Genomic DNA, 19,981 nt, shown 5'->3' on the forward strand with positions numbered 1-19,981 from the left:
TTTTTAATCTCAGCTTGGAGAGCTACAGTTGGTTTCTTGATATGTCTTCCTTTTGTGCTTCATTGAGTGAGTTAACAATTGTAATCATAGATTCATTTTTAAACTCTCCCATTTTTTCTGAGTCAAATTCCCTTATAGATTATCTAATCATAGGAATATGGCTCTTTCTTTTCTCCATCTTTAAATCTTCTTTCTTCATGTTTTTGTACGTGCCCGTTTCTTATTATTACCAACTCCAAGGTGATTTGATCACATTTTTCCAAGGTCCAATGCCACCTCCATGTTGCCAATTGATTCTTTCTTGTTGGCAGATAAGTATTTCCAGAAAAGCAACTCCTTTTAGTGCCATCTCTATTTTTTAAATAATTATAGTGATCTACCTGATTTTTAACGTTTTATTGGATTAGAAACATTTGGTCTCTATTTAAACATTTGGAACTTATTTAAAAATTCTTTATTTTAGCTGAATGTCAAGCATTGTATTTTCATAAAAGTGTGGTTTTATGATGTGAATTATTTCATCTGCCACCCCTCTTTGGATAGCATTTTATGTTGTTGTCCAGTCACTTCAGTCACCTCTGACTCTTCATGACCCTATTTGAGGTTTTCTTGGCAAAGATACTGGAGTGGTTTGCCATTTCCTTCTCCAGCTCATTTTACAGGTGAGGAAGTGAAGCAAGTAGGGTAACACAGCAAATAAGTGTCTGAGGCCGGATTTGAATTCAGAAAGATGAGTCTTCCTAAGTCCAGGCCCAGCACTCTATTCACTGTGCCACCCAGCTGCTTGGATAACATACTCCCAGATGATAAAATAGAACTGTTATCTTATAAACATTAGATTTTTGTTATTTCTGTCAGGTTTTTCAGTTTTTTTCTTATACTTACAAATAGCTTTTCCTGTTAAAAAGGAGATAGACAATTTGGATTAAAGTGATGATCTTTTTTTTTTCCCAGATGTTCTTGCTCCACAGTACCCATGGCAGTCAAGCGATATGTCAGTTAACATGTTGCCTCCAAATCACAGCAATGACTTTATGTTGGAGCCACCTGGCCACAATAAGGAAAATGAAGATGATGTGGAAGTCATGTCAACAGACTCCTCAAGTAGCAGCAGTGACTCTGATTAAGAGCCACGCCAGAAAAAAATGTACTACATCTGATCAAAGAAATACTGAAACAAGCATGCAGAACCAAAAACCTGTAACAGTTGTCTATTGTGTAAATGTTCAGCCTGTTCAGTACCTCCGTGGACTTTGTTTTCATAATCAAAATCATGATTTCAGATCCAACAAAGTATTCATTAAAGTGGTTGGTGTGACTTTCATTATTGGAGTAAATTTTTCAGTTTTTTGGAGGATATGCCTTAAGAGCTGTCTTTTCCAGGCCTGTTCCAGTTACATTGGACTAATGTAACTGGATAGGAGGCTGTAGAAAAATGAATGACACTTAGGTGTTTTGCTAACAGCTCTACTGTCTCATAGAACTGTGAACATATTACATGTTTTAAAGATATAACCAAACATCTCATTTGAAAGCAAAGTTTACTTCCTGTCTTTTGCTTGAAAATTGTATTTCATTACTATCTCAAGGCTACAGTAATGAAGTGATGTGTAATTACCATAAATGTTTTTTGTAAATAACCTCACCATTGTACATTTAAAAGCATAAACAGTGCTTTTAATGAGAGATGGGAAATTATTTCTGGTGGAATATATCTTATTCTCAATATTGATCATCATTTTGTATCAAGAAGGGAGTATTGGTGCGTTCTAGGCATGGACAGGTTAGGAAGGGGAATAAATAGCTTGTGCAAAAGTATACAAACGAGATCAAATGTAGGAGCAGTATCTCCTAGGGCCCTGATCCCTGCAAGTGAGGTTGGTTTTTCCCTGAAAGTATTGAAACCACACTTGTAGACGAGACATGGTGGCCTGAATACAAAAGTCAGCATCCCGGGAGTCAGGAGCTCAGGTTTCTGACCTGTAGACCACCATGACCGACCCAAACGGAAGCTGCACTCACCTGAATTAATGGCATATCCTTGCTGAATATTCTTTCCATGCTATGGCTAACCAAACTTCCTTTCGTTAATTGTTAAATGGTCTAGAGAATGTCTCACTTTGTTCCAGTCCCAAACTTGAACCACCAGATTACCCTGTCAGCTTTGCCCTACAATATGAGGAAAATTAATATTATGCTGTATTATTTCAGAATATTACTCTGTGATCCATCCTTTTCTTCATTTTGTCACCCCCACTTCTGAAAGCAGCTTCCCCTGAAGAGAATGCTTAAGCTAGGCGCCCTCTACAGGGGACAAGTCTCTTATCCTTACTTTCTAATCAAAGTTGGGGTAGCTTGGTCTATATGGGGAGACCAAACCAGGGAATGAACTTGACTGAGGTGGTTTTTGTTTTTCTGACCAAGATTCCTGGAGGCAACTGGGTCTCATAAAGTAACTAGCATTCCTTAAGTGTCAGAGTCATAATGAGCCACATCTGAAGGCCAGCCCACTTTCCTATCACCTGAAGATTAGTCCTGCCTCCCAATGATGAAATAATAGGGAGGAGCTGAAAACTCAGCCCACCTCCCCATTAAAATGTCTGCCAGTCTGGATAGCTTTGCATTTGCCAGGGGAGGTCCCAATGATGTACTGCCAGGCCAATCAAAAGTAAGACATACTAGGTTTAAAAGGTCCTGTTGGCCTTCACTCCAGGTCTTTGGCAAAGTGGAGTCAGGCCATAGACCCTATTATCATCAGGTTGCATGCCCCTATTGATAAATGATATCTTGCTTGAATAATTGTCTCAGTTTATCTTTTTTGTTAAATTTCACTCGAGACAAAGTTGCCATAGTCATTAGGATTGGATTGGATGAGCTTGTGGCAGAAGTGTGATTCCCTAGGTGGCTTCCATGATTCTGGCAGTACTGCATACTATGAGGTACCCCTAATTGACCCAGGAGGATTAAGAAGCATTTTGTGGATATTCAGCAACTTAGACAGATGTGAATGTGCCCAGCACCTTTAAGAATGACATCCCAGTGAATGCTGTAAACTCATTTGTAGAATTTTCAGTTTTTGTACTTAAGAGTAGTAGTGATCTCCTGACCCACTGACTATGGTAGTTGGGTTTGTTTACTTCTCTGACTTGAATTTTGGGATTGTCTAAAAACTACTAAATGAAGTGCTTGTGATTTTTTTCATATGGCACTGGGGGGAGGGGAGAGGCACAATTGGGAATTGTGCCACATGGACTTTGTTGGAATTCTTCGATGTAAGATTCTAGGGGAGTCACTTAAATGTAGAAGAAAAACTCATTACTTGTTTGGCACAAATCATTCGGAAATATTAAATAAGTCTAAGCATCTCTTGTTGTGGTTGTGTTGATTTAGTTGCGTCCAACTCTTTGTGACTCTATTTGGGGTTTTCTTGGTGAAGAAACTGGAGTGGTTTGCCTTTTCCTTCTCCAGCTCATTTTACAGATGAGGAGCTGAGGGAAACGGGGTTAAATGACTTGCCCAGGATTACACAGTAAGTGTCTGACGCCGGATTCGAACTCAGGAGGATACATCTTCCTTACTGCAGGCCTGGCCCTCTATCACCTGTCACCTCTAGGACCACCTAGCTGCCCAATGCTAAGCATCCCGGCTTAGGGAGAAATACAAAGGGCATTTTTTGCCCTGCTAGTAGTAGATCCTTTTGACCCAAACCATTTTCTGTTTACAATATTTACAGGGTTCAAGAGACATAAAATTCCAAAAGAAGACAAAACTTGGGTACAGTTTGCATTAGAATTTTTTAGTAGTTTCATAGGATCTTTGGTTTTAAAATTGGAAATAAATTCCCCAGAGACCATCTAGGCCAAACCCCTCATTTTAGAGTTGAGGAAACAGGCACAAGAAGAGACTTAACTCAAGGTCATAGGTAGTAAATATCAGACATGGGATTTGGGCACACCCTAGATCATTTTCCTGAATCTGTTCATTCTGGTCTAGGGAAAAGAGGTACTGCCCTTAATTGATTAAAAGGAGGTCTCTTGTGTTTTATCTAGTTGCCACTAATTCTTTTTTTGGAGAGACCACTGTTCCTCCTTCGACTTTGACTTGTTTCCAAAAATTGATTGAGCTTTTGATCAAAATATTAAAAGGTTTCCAGACTAGAATGCTGAAACAATGAATCCTAATTTTTTAGAACATAATTGAAGCCTAGGTGAGTGTACAAAAGAATAATGCTTTATCACGCCCAAGGACCTAGAGACTTTTCTAGAATCAGGGCTGAAGAAATGTGCCAAATGCACTCACGTTGAGTTGCCAAGTACAGGGTTAGGTTATATCAGTTTAAAAAGCGTAAGTCGATTTCAACTTCAATTTCTCTGAAATGTAACCAGACCTCTGGGGCTTCCGGTAGGGTGACAAGGCTGGCTGTGGCAGTGAATTGACCTAATAAACACTGGCGGGTATCACTCAGTCTCTAGCAGTGGCCAGACACGCTTTGCTTGGTATGGCACAGGGAGCAAGGGTGTGAGGGAGTAGCATAGGTCCCAGGGAGAGTAACAGTGCTACAGGTGTCAAGGATGGAATTGGGCAACAGCAAAGTCAAGTCCAATATAAACAAACCTTTTTGTTTACTGTAACCTGGAACTGATGTACCCAAACCGTGCCAGGGGAGCATCCCATAGTAATTGAGATTCCCGGTGTGGCTTGGATATAATTAGAAGTGGTGCCCTGCTTTCTGAGGTGCCCCTTAGAAAATGAGGACACTCAGCAGAGGCCTCTAAAGGGTCAAAGCCATGGGGCTCCCAAGGAAGGGCAGGTCCTGGCTGATGGGCCAAGGACACTTGGTGAATGGTAATACAGGGTGATTCTCTATTGGCATATGGACAGGCTGTACGCAAGATGGTAATGACCTCTTAGCCATTTGAACTACAGATTACTTTGACCCATGGTGACAACTGGCAAGTCTGCCGGAAATTATCTTTTCTGTGGCCCTGATGTTCCTGGTGTGATACTCCGACTCAAAATCACCACTTTACTTTGGGGAACCCACAGTGAACCACAAAGATTTGTTATCGCCTACTGCATGGACAAAACTGTCAAGATAAGAAGCACCTTCGGAAGGGAGGAAAGGAAATCTGGGACTTCTGGTCTTTGTTCTCTCCTACCTTACCTCCATTAAGTTATTCCAATGCTAGCTACACCAGACTTCTCACATCCCTTAGATGAAGGGTGTACACCAGCGGCCCTAAAGCCTTTAAGTGGTCCTTTAGAAAACCATTAGGGCCTTGCCTTGCCAAGGCTGGGGCATGGGAGGACTTTATCTCCAGGCTTGCTAGTTTTTCTTTTAAAAGGTATTGATCACAAGGCCAACCCAAAAGCAGGGAAGGTGCACTGAACTGAATCAATACTGTTTGTTGATTCTTCTTTCCATGCTATATAATTAAATAGGCTTCCCTCTAAAAAATATTTGGTGGTATGCAAATGTCTCATTTTTTCTATCCTGAACTTAAACCACTATACTAGTCTGAGTCAGGCCAGACCTACAACAGGAAGGTTCTCTAAGTAAGCCACTTTGGTTGGAATGTAGAGTGCCAGGAGAGTAACGTGAAATACCTCAGAAAGTTAGGCTGGAGCCAGGTCACACCTTGGAGGTCTCCAAGCCTGGAGGAAGGCCTTTGTTAAAGCATGGAGACAGAAGAGGTTGTGTCCTATATGAGACCAAATAACCCAGGCTAATTTAAACTAACAAAATATATGTTCATACTAATTTTATTATAAATCTAATATTGGGTGAGAAAGATGGAATTGTTTGCTATAGCATTTTACAATTAGGATAACACTAAATGCAAGAGTTCACCTCATAAAATATTTTCCCTTTAATTGGGATTATTCCATATTTTCACCTACAGATTTTGAATTTTGTTTTTCTAAGTACGAGAATATTTTGCAAGAGTCAAGGAACTTGAAATAAAACTATGTGGGAGAAAGCAATTATGGAATCACATATCTAGAGTGAAAGGGACCTCAGAGGGTATCTAGTCCAGTTTCCTCACTTCACAGATGAAGAAACTGTGTACCAATGACTTGCCCCAAGGTTCAACGCAGGGGATTAAAGTCTGACAGTGACATTCCTATTTGCAGTTAATCTCCATTTGGAATGTGGGACCCCTACTGGTTCTGTGGAGGTGTGTTTCATGTCAGAGTTCAGAGGAACACAGACTTAGAGCTGCAAGGGACTTCAGAAAGTATCTAGTCCAATCCCCTCCTTTTACATTTGAATAACTATGGCCCAAGTAGGCGACATGACACGGCTGGGGCAGATTTATAGTAACAGGGCCAGGATTTGAAGTGAGTTCCACTGACTCCAAATTTAACACTTTTCCCCCTGCACCAACAGCTAAGTTTTGCTTACTTTTTTTGCCTTCTTATATTTTCAAATATCCTAATTTTACTTAATTACCAAAATGGAAATTTATATGAAAATAAATCTAATTGAAAAAACACCAAAGACAATAAACAGGCATTAATGATTTTTCATAAACTATCAAGATACTATTAGGCATATTCAATGATTGATTCTATTCCAATAAAAACCTAACATTTTAGTACCATGATTTATTTCAACCAAATACCACAGCTCTCCACAATGACTAAATACACATTTTATGAGAAATGGACACAGCAAAACAGATGGATTAGCTGGGACTGTATGTCCTTCAATTTGTCTTTGCAGAGCACCAAGGCTTCATGGAACACACTTTGAAAAACACACGATAAGGAGAAAGTGACAAATGATGGAGGGCATGTGGAAAAAATTGGGACACTAACTCATCGTGGAGCTGTGGAACTGTAAACTGACCCAACCATTTTAGAGAGCAATCTGGAATTATGCCCAAAGAGTTATTAAACTGCCTCTGACCCAGCAACACCACTACCAGGTCTATTTCCAGAGATGGTTAGGGAAAAAGGAAGGACCTATACGCTCTAAAATATTTATAGCGGCTCTCTTTGTAGTGGCAAAGAACTGGGAATTTCAGGGATGCTGGTCATCAGGGGAATGGCTGAATAAGTTGTGGTATTTGATCAAGATGGAATACTACTATGCTATAAGAAATGATGAGTTTGATGATCTTAGAAAAACATAAGTAAACTTGCATGAAATAATGAAGAGATAAAAGAACAGAAGCAAGAGAACACTGTAAAGTAACAGCAATATTGTTTGAAGAACAACCTTGAGTGACTATGTCATTTTGACTATTATAAATACCCAAATTAACTACAAAGGACATATAAAGGAAGATGCTATTTGCATCCAGAGAAAGAACTGAAAAATAGAACTATACACACAGACAGACACACACACACACACACATTTCTGTCTAATGGTAGCCTTCTCTAGGTTGGGAAGAAAAATAGAAATTTACATAATAACTATACTTAAAAAGAATAGCAAGTTGTATACAATAGATTTGCAGTTTCATGTGCAATCATGTTTTATATTATATTTTATTCCAAAAATTTAAAAATGGAAAAAAGCAAAGAAAAACACAAGCTCATTGGTTTTTTTGCTAGTTCATCCCTATTTTAAGACTCAAATCCATTTGAGAAATGAGGTCCCTTTTTGTCTGTGGCTCAGGCCCCTGTCTCACGTAGGAACTGCTTATCCTCACAATCACAAAATCTCAACTTGCTGGCATTTTAAAACTGCAGAAGCAATCTCCCGAGACAGGTCATTTCCCTGTGTTCTCAATACACTGCTTAATGGGAGGGACTGTTTTCCATGAATAAGATCACAAGACTGTAGACCCAGAGCTGGAATGGATCATAAAATTATTTAATCCCAATTCTCTCATTTTAGAGATTGCAACCTGGGTTCAAATGCAGTCTCTAACAAATGCTTCCTGATGTGTGACCCTCTCATAGTTTTGGCAACTTGCTAAAGCTATAGTAACAGAGAAGGGGCTGACCTGCCTTGTGGGGGCAGGGCATGGGAGGATTCCCTCATGGGAGTTCCAGTCCCAGTTCCAGGCTCTGTAAGGTGTATACTCTGAGGTGGCAAACAGCCACTAACTTGGAAATGGCTGAGCCCAAGTCTTCCTTGCTCTGAGGCCAACTCTCTACTCTTATGTTGCCTCCCTTACTTTGCTACCAGAATAAATAGCTACTTATCTTCTTTTGGAAGTGGCATGGTTTTCCAGAACATCTGAGGCTTTTTTGTACACTCTAGGATTTTCCTTACTAAAATGAATTGATTGATGTGCAGGCACTCTATTGAGGATTTCCTCTGTAGCCCACTAGATGATTCAACTCTTCCTTAAAAGGATTGTAGCCTTGTTCCTTTAAACATCGCAAAGCCCAGAAAAGCTGATCTAGTGGAGGGAAGTCTTCCCAAGGAACCCATTCCCAACCTGGAAAACAGAAAATAAACAAAATATAAAATTAGTTGGGAGGAAAAAGATATTTATGATGGTGAGTTTATATGTTTTTGGAGGGAAAACTCAAAAATGCCTAAATAAAATGAAATGGTGACGCCATAATTTCACTTGAAGGAACCAAGAGGATTTCTCATTTACGTGAATATCTTAAGGAAATAAGTTTTTAAAGCAAACTGGTTGAACATGTAATTTCTTTAGTTAACTTTATTAGGGCCATCTTAAAGTATAATCTTAAAAAATTATTTAAGAAATTTATTATAAAAAAATTTATTGAGGCCATCTTAAAAAATAGAATACGACTATATACATTTAATATTTTACAATATTAATTCAAATAATGGCGAAGCAAAATTCCAGAAAGTTTTTTTTAGAACACTGGTCTTCACTTTCATTAAAACCTCAATTTCCTTCCTCATGTGTGAATTTAGGGAATTGAAGTGGATGATCTTAAAGTTCTTTCCAGGTCTTATAGAAATAAACATTTCTTGTTATTTTTGTAGTTATATTCTATTGTTCTCGACATAATATGATGACTTATCTCCATAATGAGAGGAAATGACTTCTTGGAAACAACTAAATGGTTAATCACAAATGAAGTACAGTAGAACATCACTTTTCATATCAAAGAAAAAAATTTTAAACTCAGTTTAGGCAAGATTTAGTTGGATGGGAATCGTGACTAGAAATTGACCCTGAAAGGGCAGATCTCATTTAATAAAACAGAAAAGAATTTTTAAAAAGGAAGAGATGGAGTGACATTGCATATTAAAAATATAAACTCTTGTTAGGGAATTCAAGCACCTAAAGAGAGGACAATGGTGGCTGAGGATCAAGAGGAGAGACAGTGATACAGTGGTGGAGGTACAATGATAATACAGATCACCTGGACAGAAGGAATGAGGTGACAAACTTAGAAAACCATCCCAAACCTGGCACAGAAGCATACTGTGAGTTTGATGTTTGAGTGTTTGATGTCTGAATGGTTGAAACTCCCCTTTCGCTAGAGCTCCGCCAAGAGCAAAGCAGCTAAAACATTCGTGGCTTGCCTTAATGATAATTTCATTCTTCCAAAGGTGAAAGAAGTATCAAGGAGAACTGCTACAATGGACGCAATTCTCACCAATTTTGAACTGGTTTGCCTGAGCAGAAATAGTAGGAATCCTAAGCACAAATGACTCCCCAGAGTTTTTGAGAGAAAAAGATTGAAAATCCAAGTATAATCTAAAATGCACCTTCTATCTTGAGAGAGCAGATATAAAAGGGTTCAGAGAAAGGTAAGCTCTAATAGCTCATTATTCTGCAGGTAGTAATCAGCCAGAGATTGATGGAACACTCCTAAGAATGAGTTTGGGGAAACACAAGAAGGAATTATGATGATATGATTATAATGAGACCAATTATCAGATCTTTTAAAAAGAGGTGAATAGAAGATAGATATGAGTAAGTAAATGAGGATAAATACAAAAAGATAGCATAACTCACTAAGAACTCTATTGAGAGCTAAAACCCAGAATGTGCTAAAGCTGGTGATGAATGCTAAGCACAACAAAGCTTTTTTTTATGAGTCCCCATTCCCCCAGCTATGTTGGAGGCAACGTAAAGATCACAGAAGGAGGAAGAACACGGCTTAGGATAAATGACATGATGATAACTGAACTGCTGAAGTCTTAGTTTGCTCCTGTCTTCTTTCCAGAGGCAATCAGTGTCAAGGCAAGAGAGGGGAGAGGACTATTAACATAGCTGACCTCGAGTGCAGGTCACCAGGTCTAGACAAATTACATGCCAAAGGACTGAGAGAACTGGCACTTGTAGAGCTGCTGTCGACAATCCCTGGAAGATCTTAGAGAATGAAACAGGTTCCAAAGGACCAAAGAAAGGACTAACAATTGTCTCAATTCAAAAAGGACAGAGTGAAATCTGCAAACTCTAAGCTGATGAGATTGTCTCCTATTCCTGGCAAAACTGTAGGACACATTAATAAGGAAATAAGGATTGCTAAAAATTGGCATGTCTTCATAAAGAAATGGGTCTTGTCTGCCAGGGTAATGAGACTGGTAGATCAGGGGAATCCACAGACACCGTATACTTAGTTCCAAGAAAACATGTAATGATCTCTCATGCTATGCTTATGTTGAAGATAGGAGGATGAGGGCTAAATGACAGCACATTTAGAACATACAGAACATAGATTATACATTTAGAACTAGTGAACTGACCAGTCTTGAGAGTAGTCATTAATAACAACATGAAGGAAGATCTCCTGTGGAGAGATCCGGGGATCTGTCATTGGTCCCAAACTGTTCAACATTTTTTATCCGTGGTTTGGTTTAAAGCATATATGCCATATTAATCAAACTGCAGATTACACAAAGCCTGCAAAGCTATCTAATATAAATAACAGAGACAGGATCCAAGATGATGTCAACAGACTAGAACAATGCACTGAACTGAATAAAATGAATTTCATAGAACATAAAGCTATGTATTTGTGTTCTAAAAATCAACTTCACAAATAAGGATAAGGAAGGTTTTGCTATACCCAATTCTTATGAGAAAGACTTCGGGGAGTAGGGTTGGGGGAAGCAAGGTAGTGGACTGTATACCTCAAGATGTGTCAATAACCTGAAATGGAAGATAGCTTTACTATCTTTGACCTGGTTAAACCATATCTGGAGAATTGTGTTCAGTTCTGGGCATCACATTTTCAGACACAGAGAAGCTGAAGGGTTTCCAGGAAAAGGTAATCAGGCTGGTGAGTAGACTGAAAAATGGGCCCAGCTGGAGAACTGGAGATGTTTGAACTGGAGGAGAGAAATTTAAATAGTGCAGTCATAGCTGTCCAAGTATTTGAAGGGTTGTCAAATAGAAAAGGTTGTTCGTTTTGTTGTGGGGCCACTTTAGTGAGTTCCTCCTTACTCAAAGTCTTTAAGCAGAGGCTAAAAAACCACTTGGGAATATTGTAAGGAGGATTCTTGGTTACCTATGAACTGAGCAGATGGCCTGAATTCCCTTCTAGTTTTTAGATTCTATGAATTCTATTAACTCAGGAGAAGTGTCTGCTTAAAACTAACCTCATTTATGGCTGATTCTCAGATCCAGGGCTAAATATAATCTTCCTTCTTTTTCATGTTACCCTCCTTGATTTTCTTTTTGCTCTTTGGGAGGCAGAAGATTAGGAGATAGAGTTTAAAAGGCAGGATAACGACGTCCAGAAAAGTGAGTTAAATGTATCACTGGTATGCATACCACACTGGCAACCCCTAGCCTGCCTGCCTGAAGATGTAACATTATCCTCCGGATGCTCTAGATTTCTCATTAGTTCACTTACTAGGGCTATGATGTCCCAGAGGGTGGGGAAGCTTTGTTTCTGAAGACTTTTTGTTCCTCCCTTTCAAAATAAGAAAAACCTTCGGTTTTGAAGATTACTTTGTGAATGATGCAAATATTTAAGATACCATGTATGTTTCATATTACCACATGCCCTTCATGTCTACCAAATTATTTCTTAGAAAAACGCAACAGGAAGATTTTATGTAAAACTATCATATCAGCTTTCAATTGTTATACAGTAAAGATAAGCACTATAACATAACTGTCAAATGTAAGAGTAAAAAGCATTTCTGCCTCCAGATGGCACTGCCATCTTCACAAATGAGAAGATTCAAGGTATCCTCTGTTCATCTGACAGGCAGTCAAAGGGATTTATTAAGCTCTACGTGCCAAAGAAATGCAAAAAACCACCCCTGCCTTCAAGATAGGGGAGACAACTTGTAAGTAACAAACTCTACAGCAGAGAGTGATTAGGAAAGGCCTTCCGTGGAAGGTGGGTTTTGAGCTGAGCCCTGAAGGAAGCCAGGGAAACTAAGAAGCAGAGATGAGGGGGCTGAGCATTCTAGACATGGGACAAAAGCACAGAGATGGCAGATGGAGTGTCATGCTTGAGACAGTGTGTGGAAGGGATTCAGGTGAAAGAAGGCTGGAAAGGTAGGAAGGGGCCAGGTTGTGAAAGGCTTTAAATGAGAAACAGAGGACCTTATGTTCCATCCTAAAGGTAACAGGGAACTACTGGAACTCCACGAAGCAAGGGGAGTGACATGGTCGGACCCTCGATTTAGAAAAATCACCTTGGCAGCTGAGTGGAGAATGAATGGGAGTGGGAAGGGGCTTGAGGCAGGGAGACCAGTTAGAAGGCTACAATGGTACTCTAGGCTGGCTAAGCTGTTAAGGGCTAGAAGTGAAGGCCTATTCAACAGCATCCATTTATTCCCACAGATATTAGAAACAAGGAGCTCATCACCCTGTTAATTCTAAGAATGGGATTTATGTTTTTATAGTTAGAAGGCATTTGGAACTTGGTTCTTTCTGCTGTGACTTCAAGATCCATAAAAATAAAATATACAACTTTATTGAAAAGTAACAAATATCCACATCCAGAGAAAGAACTACGGAGTCGGAATGCAGAGCAAAGCAGGCTATTTTCTTTTCTCTTTTGTTTTGTTTTGTTTTGTTTTCTTTCTCCCATTCGTTATAATTCTTCTATGCAACATGACTAATGTGAAAATATGTTTATTAGAAATGTATGTGTAGAGCCCAGATCAGATTGCACACTGTCTTGGAGAGGGAGGGGGAAGGGAGGAGAGAAAATTCAAAACTTATGGAAGTGAATGTTGAAAACTAAAAATAAATTAATTAATTTGGGAAAAAAGGTAACAAGTTTAAATATACTTGAATTCAAATTATTAAACTAAAGTTAAGTAGCATTAACATATTTTCATACTTTAAATAAATCACAATTGAATTCTGCTTAAGCCAATGCTTGGGCTAATGCCTCTCTGTTAAGCTCCTGTACATCAGAGTCTTTCTTCCTTAAAGAACTCAGGGTATGTCACTGTTCAATTTAGGAGGCAGATGAAACATGACCCCCTACTTGTTGCTATACAGCTCTGTGTGAACAATAAAGTGCTGAATAAATAGAAGCTCTCTTTATTTGAGTCACAACTCCTCTATAAGAGGAAGGTGCTGTTACCCTTATTTTACGGTAGAGTAGCTGAGACAGGGATTTAAATGACTGGCTTATAGTCACGACAGTGTCTAAAACAGTGGCAAGAGCCAGCAGGACAACTGGGTAATCTAATGAGTAGGACCATACTGTCCACCATTTCATATTCTTCCCCCAAAGAATGAAGATCACTACAAATCCAACTTACCTTCATTTTTTTCAGGTTCTATGTTCTTTGGCTCTGAATCATAAGTCATGTCCACCTCTCCTTTCATCAATATAGTGACATAATGGTAATCATCCTTTTCACTGACAGAATTGACCACAGAAGCAAAGCGAACATTTTTCAGGTGAAGAGCGGCTTCTTCCAAGGTTTCCCTCACAGCACATTCTTCCCAGCTTTCACTGGAAAGACAATAGAAATACACTATGGTGTTCATTCTGATTTATAGGATACTCGCTAGAAATTTTAATAAACAGAAACTTTAAAGTACAGCAAAAATCATAATTGGTTCAAAACCCTCAAAATCATATATGTGTGTGTGTATTTTACATATATATACATATATATATATGTATATATGCATATATATTCAGCAGGAAACCCACCATTCTAAGGTGTAATTAAATAAAGAAAAGAAGGATTTAGGAGTCAAAATCAGGGCTCAAAAGGTGGGCCTGACACTTACTAGCTGTATTTATTTTGGCCAAATTATTACCCCTCTCTGAGCCTCAGTTTTCCCATATGTAAACTAGGGCCCTACCATCCACCTCCTCTCCACCTACTTCGGCTATCTGGGCACTGGCATCCATCCTGTAGCTGAACTTTCTTTTATGCGATGTCTTCTCCAATTAATGTGAACTCCTTGAGAGCAGGAATGATCTTTTTTTTCCTACCTGTAACCCTAGCACTTACTATAATGCTTAGCATATAAAAAGCACTTGATAAATAACTTTTCATTTATTCATTCCATTCAACTGGTCTCCCTGCCTCAAGTCTCTCTCCATTCCCAATCCATCCTCCACACAGCTACCCAAAGTGACTTTCATAAAGTCATACCCCTACTCAACAAACCCCAATGGCTACCAATTACCTCTACCATTGAATATAAACTCCTTAGTTTGTCCTTTCCTACTTTTCTCCCCTTAACACACACTACAGTCCAGGCAATATAGCCTTCTTCCTTTGTCAGACACATGGCCCTTGATCTATCATGCCAGGCCACTGGCTCCCACTCATGACTGGAATGTACCTTCTTCTCACCCTCTTAAAATCCCTACCTTTTATCAAGATTCAGCTCAAATGCCACCTCCTACACGAAGTCTTTTCTAGTCCCCCTGCCTCTGTCGGCTTCTAGTGAAAATTAAATTATCTTGTATTTTGTGTATACCTCTATTTATACATATTGTCTTACCTAACTAGACCACACACTCCTTTGGGGAAGGGTCTTTTTCACTTCTGTCATCGTATCTGGAGTGACTAGCACACAACAGGCGCTACACAAAAGCCTTCTGATCTACAGATATATTTTGTTCCTGTAGCTATTTTTAAAATGCCCATTGTTGTGCTAAGAGTTAACTATGAGGTAAACCAAATACATTATCAATCTGATGAGGCAAGTAGCAATGCCTAAATGACATTAGTTGATTAACAGCCATTATGCTAGTATATACATATACATATACGTATATGTATGCGTATACCTATACACACACACACAAACACATGCATATGTATGTATACATTTATGTGTATACATACACCTATACATACACATATGTATATCTTGAATTTTGAGGACAATTCATCTTTATTTCTAGTCTCTAACAATTAAGGAAGATATTGGTTCTGGCAAAAAGGTCTCTATTAACATATCTTCACTATTAATGTTATACATCTTTAGAGTTCATCTGATTAACGTCTAGATTCAATCTCTGGGGAGGAAGTGATAAATTATTATATCTTTCCATATTAAAACTGGTTTAAATAGTATAATTTTTTTTTAAAAAAAATCAATTTTTAAAAATCATGAACCTTATGATATCCATTTAAGTCAATACCCAGAAACAATTTATTCAGCAAGTCACCTTCACCTTTCTAATATTACAACTGTCTGCCACACAGTTAAATTTAATGATTCTGGGTCAACCGAATTGACTATACAGAGAATAGGCTTAATTGTTTTTGAATGAGATTAATTTTAGTTCATCAGTCACAGATAAACAGTAGAGCTGCAAGGAAACCGAAAGACCATCCAGTACAAACCTTTCATCTTACAGATAAAAAACTATAGCCCAAAGTTCGGCAATCAATCAATCAACATTTATTAGGCACCAGGTCCTGTGCCAAGTGCTGGTGATACAAAAAGAGGCAAAAGACAGTTCCTGTCCTCAAGGAGCTTACCGTCTAATGGCACAGTCAACATGCACACAAACAGAAACAAAGCAAGCTACATACAGGATAAATAGGTGATAACTGACAGAGAGTAGGTACTGGAATTAAGAGGGGTTGGGGAAAGCTCCTTGTAGTAGGTGGGATTTTAACTGGGTCTTAAAGGAAGCCATCCGGGTCAGTAATCAAAATGCAGGAGGGAGAGCATTGCTGACATGTGAGACATGCAGAGAGCATGCCTGGAGCTGGGAGGTGTCTGGAGTGTCTTGTTTGTGGAACAGCCAGGAAGCCGGCATCACCGGATCAAAGAATATGTGGAGGAGGAAGGTGTAAGAAGACTGGAAAGGTCAGAGGGGCATATTAACCTCCTCGTTTGGTTTCAGAGGGCAGAGCTAGAGCAATTACCAGAAGCCAGAGAGAGGCATATTTAGGCCTAACTAAAGGAAAAACCTCTTCACAATGACAGTTGTCCCAAAGTGGAATGGGCCGCCTGAGGAAGTCATGGGTCCCCGTATGACCACTGCAGGTCTTCAAGCAAAGGCTAGCTGACTACTTTTAACCTAAAGACCCTGGGCCTTGATATCGCTCTGGCCCCTTATGTTCTTGAGACTTCCAGGCCCTTCTATCTACCCTGCAAGTGTGAGCTCCTTGAGAGCAGGGACTGTCTCAATCTATTTCTATCTCCCAAAGTTAGCACACTGCTTGGCAGACATTAAGAGCTTAGTAAATGCTTTTTTCATTCATTCCCATCATATTCTGCAAAATGGATGCAAAACCTAATAAGGAAAGCTTCAAAGGTCAGTACAAAGACAAGTACATTTAGACATCTTCCTTATGACTGGGCTACCTTCTGTGCCTTCCAGCGGGCAAAGTTTAAAATCCTCTGCTGGGCATTCAAGGCTCTCTACAATCTTGGCCCTCCCTCCCTAACTATGTCTATCTTGTAGTATTCTCTTCTGCAGCAGTACCAATAATTGGTTAAAGTGACTGCCAACCTGCATACCTGCCCCACACCTTCTTCCTTCTGCTCCCCTACCTATACCTCAAATGTCCTTCAGATGTCTTCAGATCATGAAGGATCTCTGCATGGGTCATAGTTCTCGCAGCTTTCCAAGTTGTTTCCCAGTTGTTGCCATTGTATATATCTCCAGAGGTCGGCACAGTGCTTCCGACATAGGGCTTAAATGCTTTATTTCATCCATTTCATTCAACACTGGGAAGGAGGGTTATTTGAACAGGAGTAACACATTTAATCCTTTCTGCCTCGGTTTCCCCACGTGTAAAATGAGCTTGAGAAGGAAATGGCGAACCACCCCAGTACCCCTGCCAAGAAAACCTCAAAGAGGGACACGAAGAACTAGGACACGACTAAAAGGACCGAACAGCAGCAACACTGTACGATAAATTATTCTAGCCCAATGGAAATATGCAGCGTGGGAATTCGAATAACGCGACCAAGTTGGGGGCAATACCTCTTTACAGGAATTGGGATCTAACGGTGGTTAACGAATTAAAACCAAACTGCCTTACAACTTTCAAATTCCCCAAACAGCTGTCTGCCTAACCCCGCCCAGCCCCTACTCCTAGGAGCGCGAGGAGCTGACGTCAGAGCCAGTTGAAACACGCGCGCCGGAAGCGGCCCGACGGAAGAAACGCGCCGGAAGCAACTCACCCGAATTCCAAGTGACCCCCGGGAAGCTGGAAAGTGCCGGCTCCAACGGACCCTTTCCTTTTCCCCAGCAGAACACATTGAGGGTGTTTGGAGCTCGTAATCACCACCCCGACTCCGACCCCCGGCCGTGTCCGCAACCGGCCCAATTTCTTGCGGGTGGCCGGATCCATGCTTACGGAGCCATTGGAGGCAGCGCTTACGGAGCCATTGGAGGCAGCACTTCCGGAAGTGACGTTTCTCCGGCCTCGCCAATCGCGTCCCTAGCGCCTCTCGCGGGCGTAGTGCCCCCCGCTGGCGCGCCAGTAAAGCCTGCGTCTTGCTGTTTGCTGTTGCCCACCTCGTCGGAGGCGCGTCAGGCTTGTGGTCTGGGAAGGAGTATTGTCTCCGGAGGACGCGTGGTGGCGGCAGAAGCCACAGGGCCCTTCCTCTGAAGCGTGTGCTTTCCCCCGTCATCCTCAGGTGTGGACGCTGAGTTCTCGGAGTGCTTCAGTTCCTTAAAGATGAGGAAACTGAGGCTTAGAGACATTAAGTGATTTTTCCAAGGTCATTCAGCCAGTAAACGGTTGAACAAACCCAGGTCTGCCCTGACTTCAAGTCCTGAGTTCTTTTTATAATGTCGTTATCCCAAATTTCCTGCCTCCCTCCCCACCCCCCACCTTCCCTATTACTGTACAGGGCGACACCATCCTCCCAGTCCCTAGGGCTTACAACCGAGGAGTCATCTTGGATTCCTCATCATCTCCCCCCATATCCACGCTGTTCTCAAGGCCTGTCATTTCACTTTGGCCTCGTCTCTGACACTGCCACCGTTCAAGTGCCGGCCCTCATCACCTCCTCACGCCTGGACCATTGCATCACCATGCTGGTGGGTCGCCCTGCCTCAAGTGTCTCCCCATTCTCCATTCAGCAACCAATGTGATTTTCCAGAAATCCAGCTCCCATCGCGTCACCCCATTCATATTTAACTCGGGTGGCTTCCTATTGCCTCCAGGAGGAAATACAAAATGCTCTGTTTGGCTTTCCAAGCCCTTCATAACCTAGCCCCCTCCTACCTTTCCAGTCTTCGAGGCAATGGCACTGGTCCCTTTGATGTTCCACAAACAAAAGTCTTGGCTCTGGGGATTTTCTTTGGCTGTTCCTTTATGCCTAGGCTCTCCCTCCTTTGATCTGTCTGCTGCCCTCCCTAGCTTCCTTTAGTCTCAACTGAAAAAACTTCTTTCACTGGAAGTCTTCATCAACTCCTCTTAATTCTAGTGCCTTCTCTCTGTTAATTATGACCTATTTATCCTGTATATAGCTTGCTTAGTATATATTGTATGTTGCCCCCCCCCATTAGATTTTAAGTTCCTTGAGGGCAGACATTTCGTTTGCCTCTTTGTCTCCCCAGTGCTTAGAACCTGGTACACAGTGCTCCATAAATGTTTAATGACTGATTGATTAAATTCCATTGGAAGCAGGGTAGAAAGAATAATAGAAGAATGGAAAATTGAGGCGAATTCTCCAAAACTTGATAGTCCATAGTCATGATATTACTCAGCTCACGGGATTGCAATAATAGATAATGTTTATTTAGAGCTTTAAGATTTGCAAAACTCGTTATAAATGTTACCTAATTTGTTCCTCACAACAAGCCTAAAAATAGGTGCTCTTATTTCCATTTTACAGCTGCAGAAACTGGTCTAATCTCATTTTAAGAGACAAGGGAACTGAGACCCAGAAAGCCAAAATAACTTGCCCAGGATTATACTATTCAATCACTCAATAAACGTTTTTTTTTTCATTTTTTAAATTTATTTTTTATTTTTATTTTTGGTTTACAACACTCAGTTCCACAAGTTTTTGAGTTCCAAATTTTCTCCCCCTCCCTTTCCATCCCCCTGCCCCCCCAAGATGGCATGTAATCTGATATAGGTTCTACATATACCTTCACATTAAACTTATTTACGCAATAGTCAAGTTATAAAGAAAAATTATAACCAATGGAATGAATCATGAGAAAAAAGAAACAAAAAAAGAAGAAGAAAAAGAGAGCAAATAGTTTGCCTCAATCTGCATTCAGACTCCTTAATTCTTTCTCTGGATGTGGATAGCTTTTTCCTTCACTAGTCTTTTGGAGCTGTCTAAACCTTGGTATTGCTGAGAAGAGCCAAGTCTATCAAAGTTAGTCATCACAGATACAGTGTGTCTGTAATCGTGTATAATGTTCTCCTGATTCTGCTCCCCTCAATCAGCATCAGATCATGTAGGTCTTTCCAGGTTATTATGAAGTCTGTATCTTCCCCATTTCTTATAGCACAATAGTATTACATTACATTCATATGCCACAGCTTATTTAGCCATTCCCCAATTGATGGGCATCCCCTTGATTTCCAATTCTTTGCTACCACAAAAAGAGCCACTATAAATGTTTTTATACATTCAGGTCTATTTTGCATTTCTATGATCTCTTTGGGATACAGCCCTAGAAGTAGTTCAATAAACATTTTAAA

The 19,981-nt window shown here is 40.2% G+C and overlaps 2 protein-coding genes across 2 annotated transcripts in view; one reads left to right on the forward strand and one right to left on the reverse strand.

The window, feature by feature from the left end:
- The window catches only part of MED4 (mediator complex subunit 4), a 41,996-nt gene extending 38,631 nt beyond the window's left edge, over nucleotides 1–3,365 (forward strand). The window contains exon 7 of the mRNA XM_036744597.1: nucleotides 955–3,365. Coding sequence (XP_036600492.1) covers nucleotides 955–1,127 — 173 coding nt within the window. The 3' untranslated portion in view covers nucleotides 1,128–3,365. The remainder of the gene's footprint in view (nucleotides 1–954) is intronic.
- Nucleotides 3,366–7,484: 4,119 nt separating this feature from the next.
- On the reverse strand, nucleotides 7,485–17,675 carry NUDT15 (nudix hydrolase 15). Its single transcript, XM_036746155.1, has 3 exons — nucleotides 17,493–17,675; nucleotides 13,637–13,833; nucleotides 7,485–8,402 (listed from the first exon to the last, which is right to left on the reverse strand). Exons 1-3 carry the CDS (start codon nucleotides 17,660–17,662, stop codon nucleotides 8,263–8,265), a joined length of 507 nt encoding a protein of 168 aa, XP_036602050.1. The 5' UTR covers nucleotides 17,663–17,675; the 3' UTR covers nucleotides 7,485–8,262.
- Nucleotides 17,676–19,981: the final 2,306 nt, after the last annotated feature.

The sequence above is a fragment of the Trichosurus vulpecula genome, chromosome 2 (assembly GCF_011100635.1).
Source record: "Trichosurus vulpecula isolate mTriVul1 chromosome 2, mTriVul1.pri, whole genome shotgun sequence".
NCBI lineage: Eukaryota > Metazoa > Chordata > Mammalia > Diprotodontia > Phalangeridae > Trichosurus > Trichosurus vulpecula.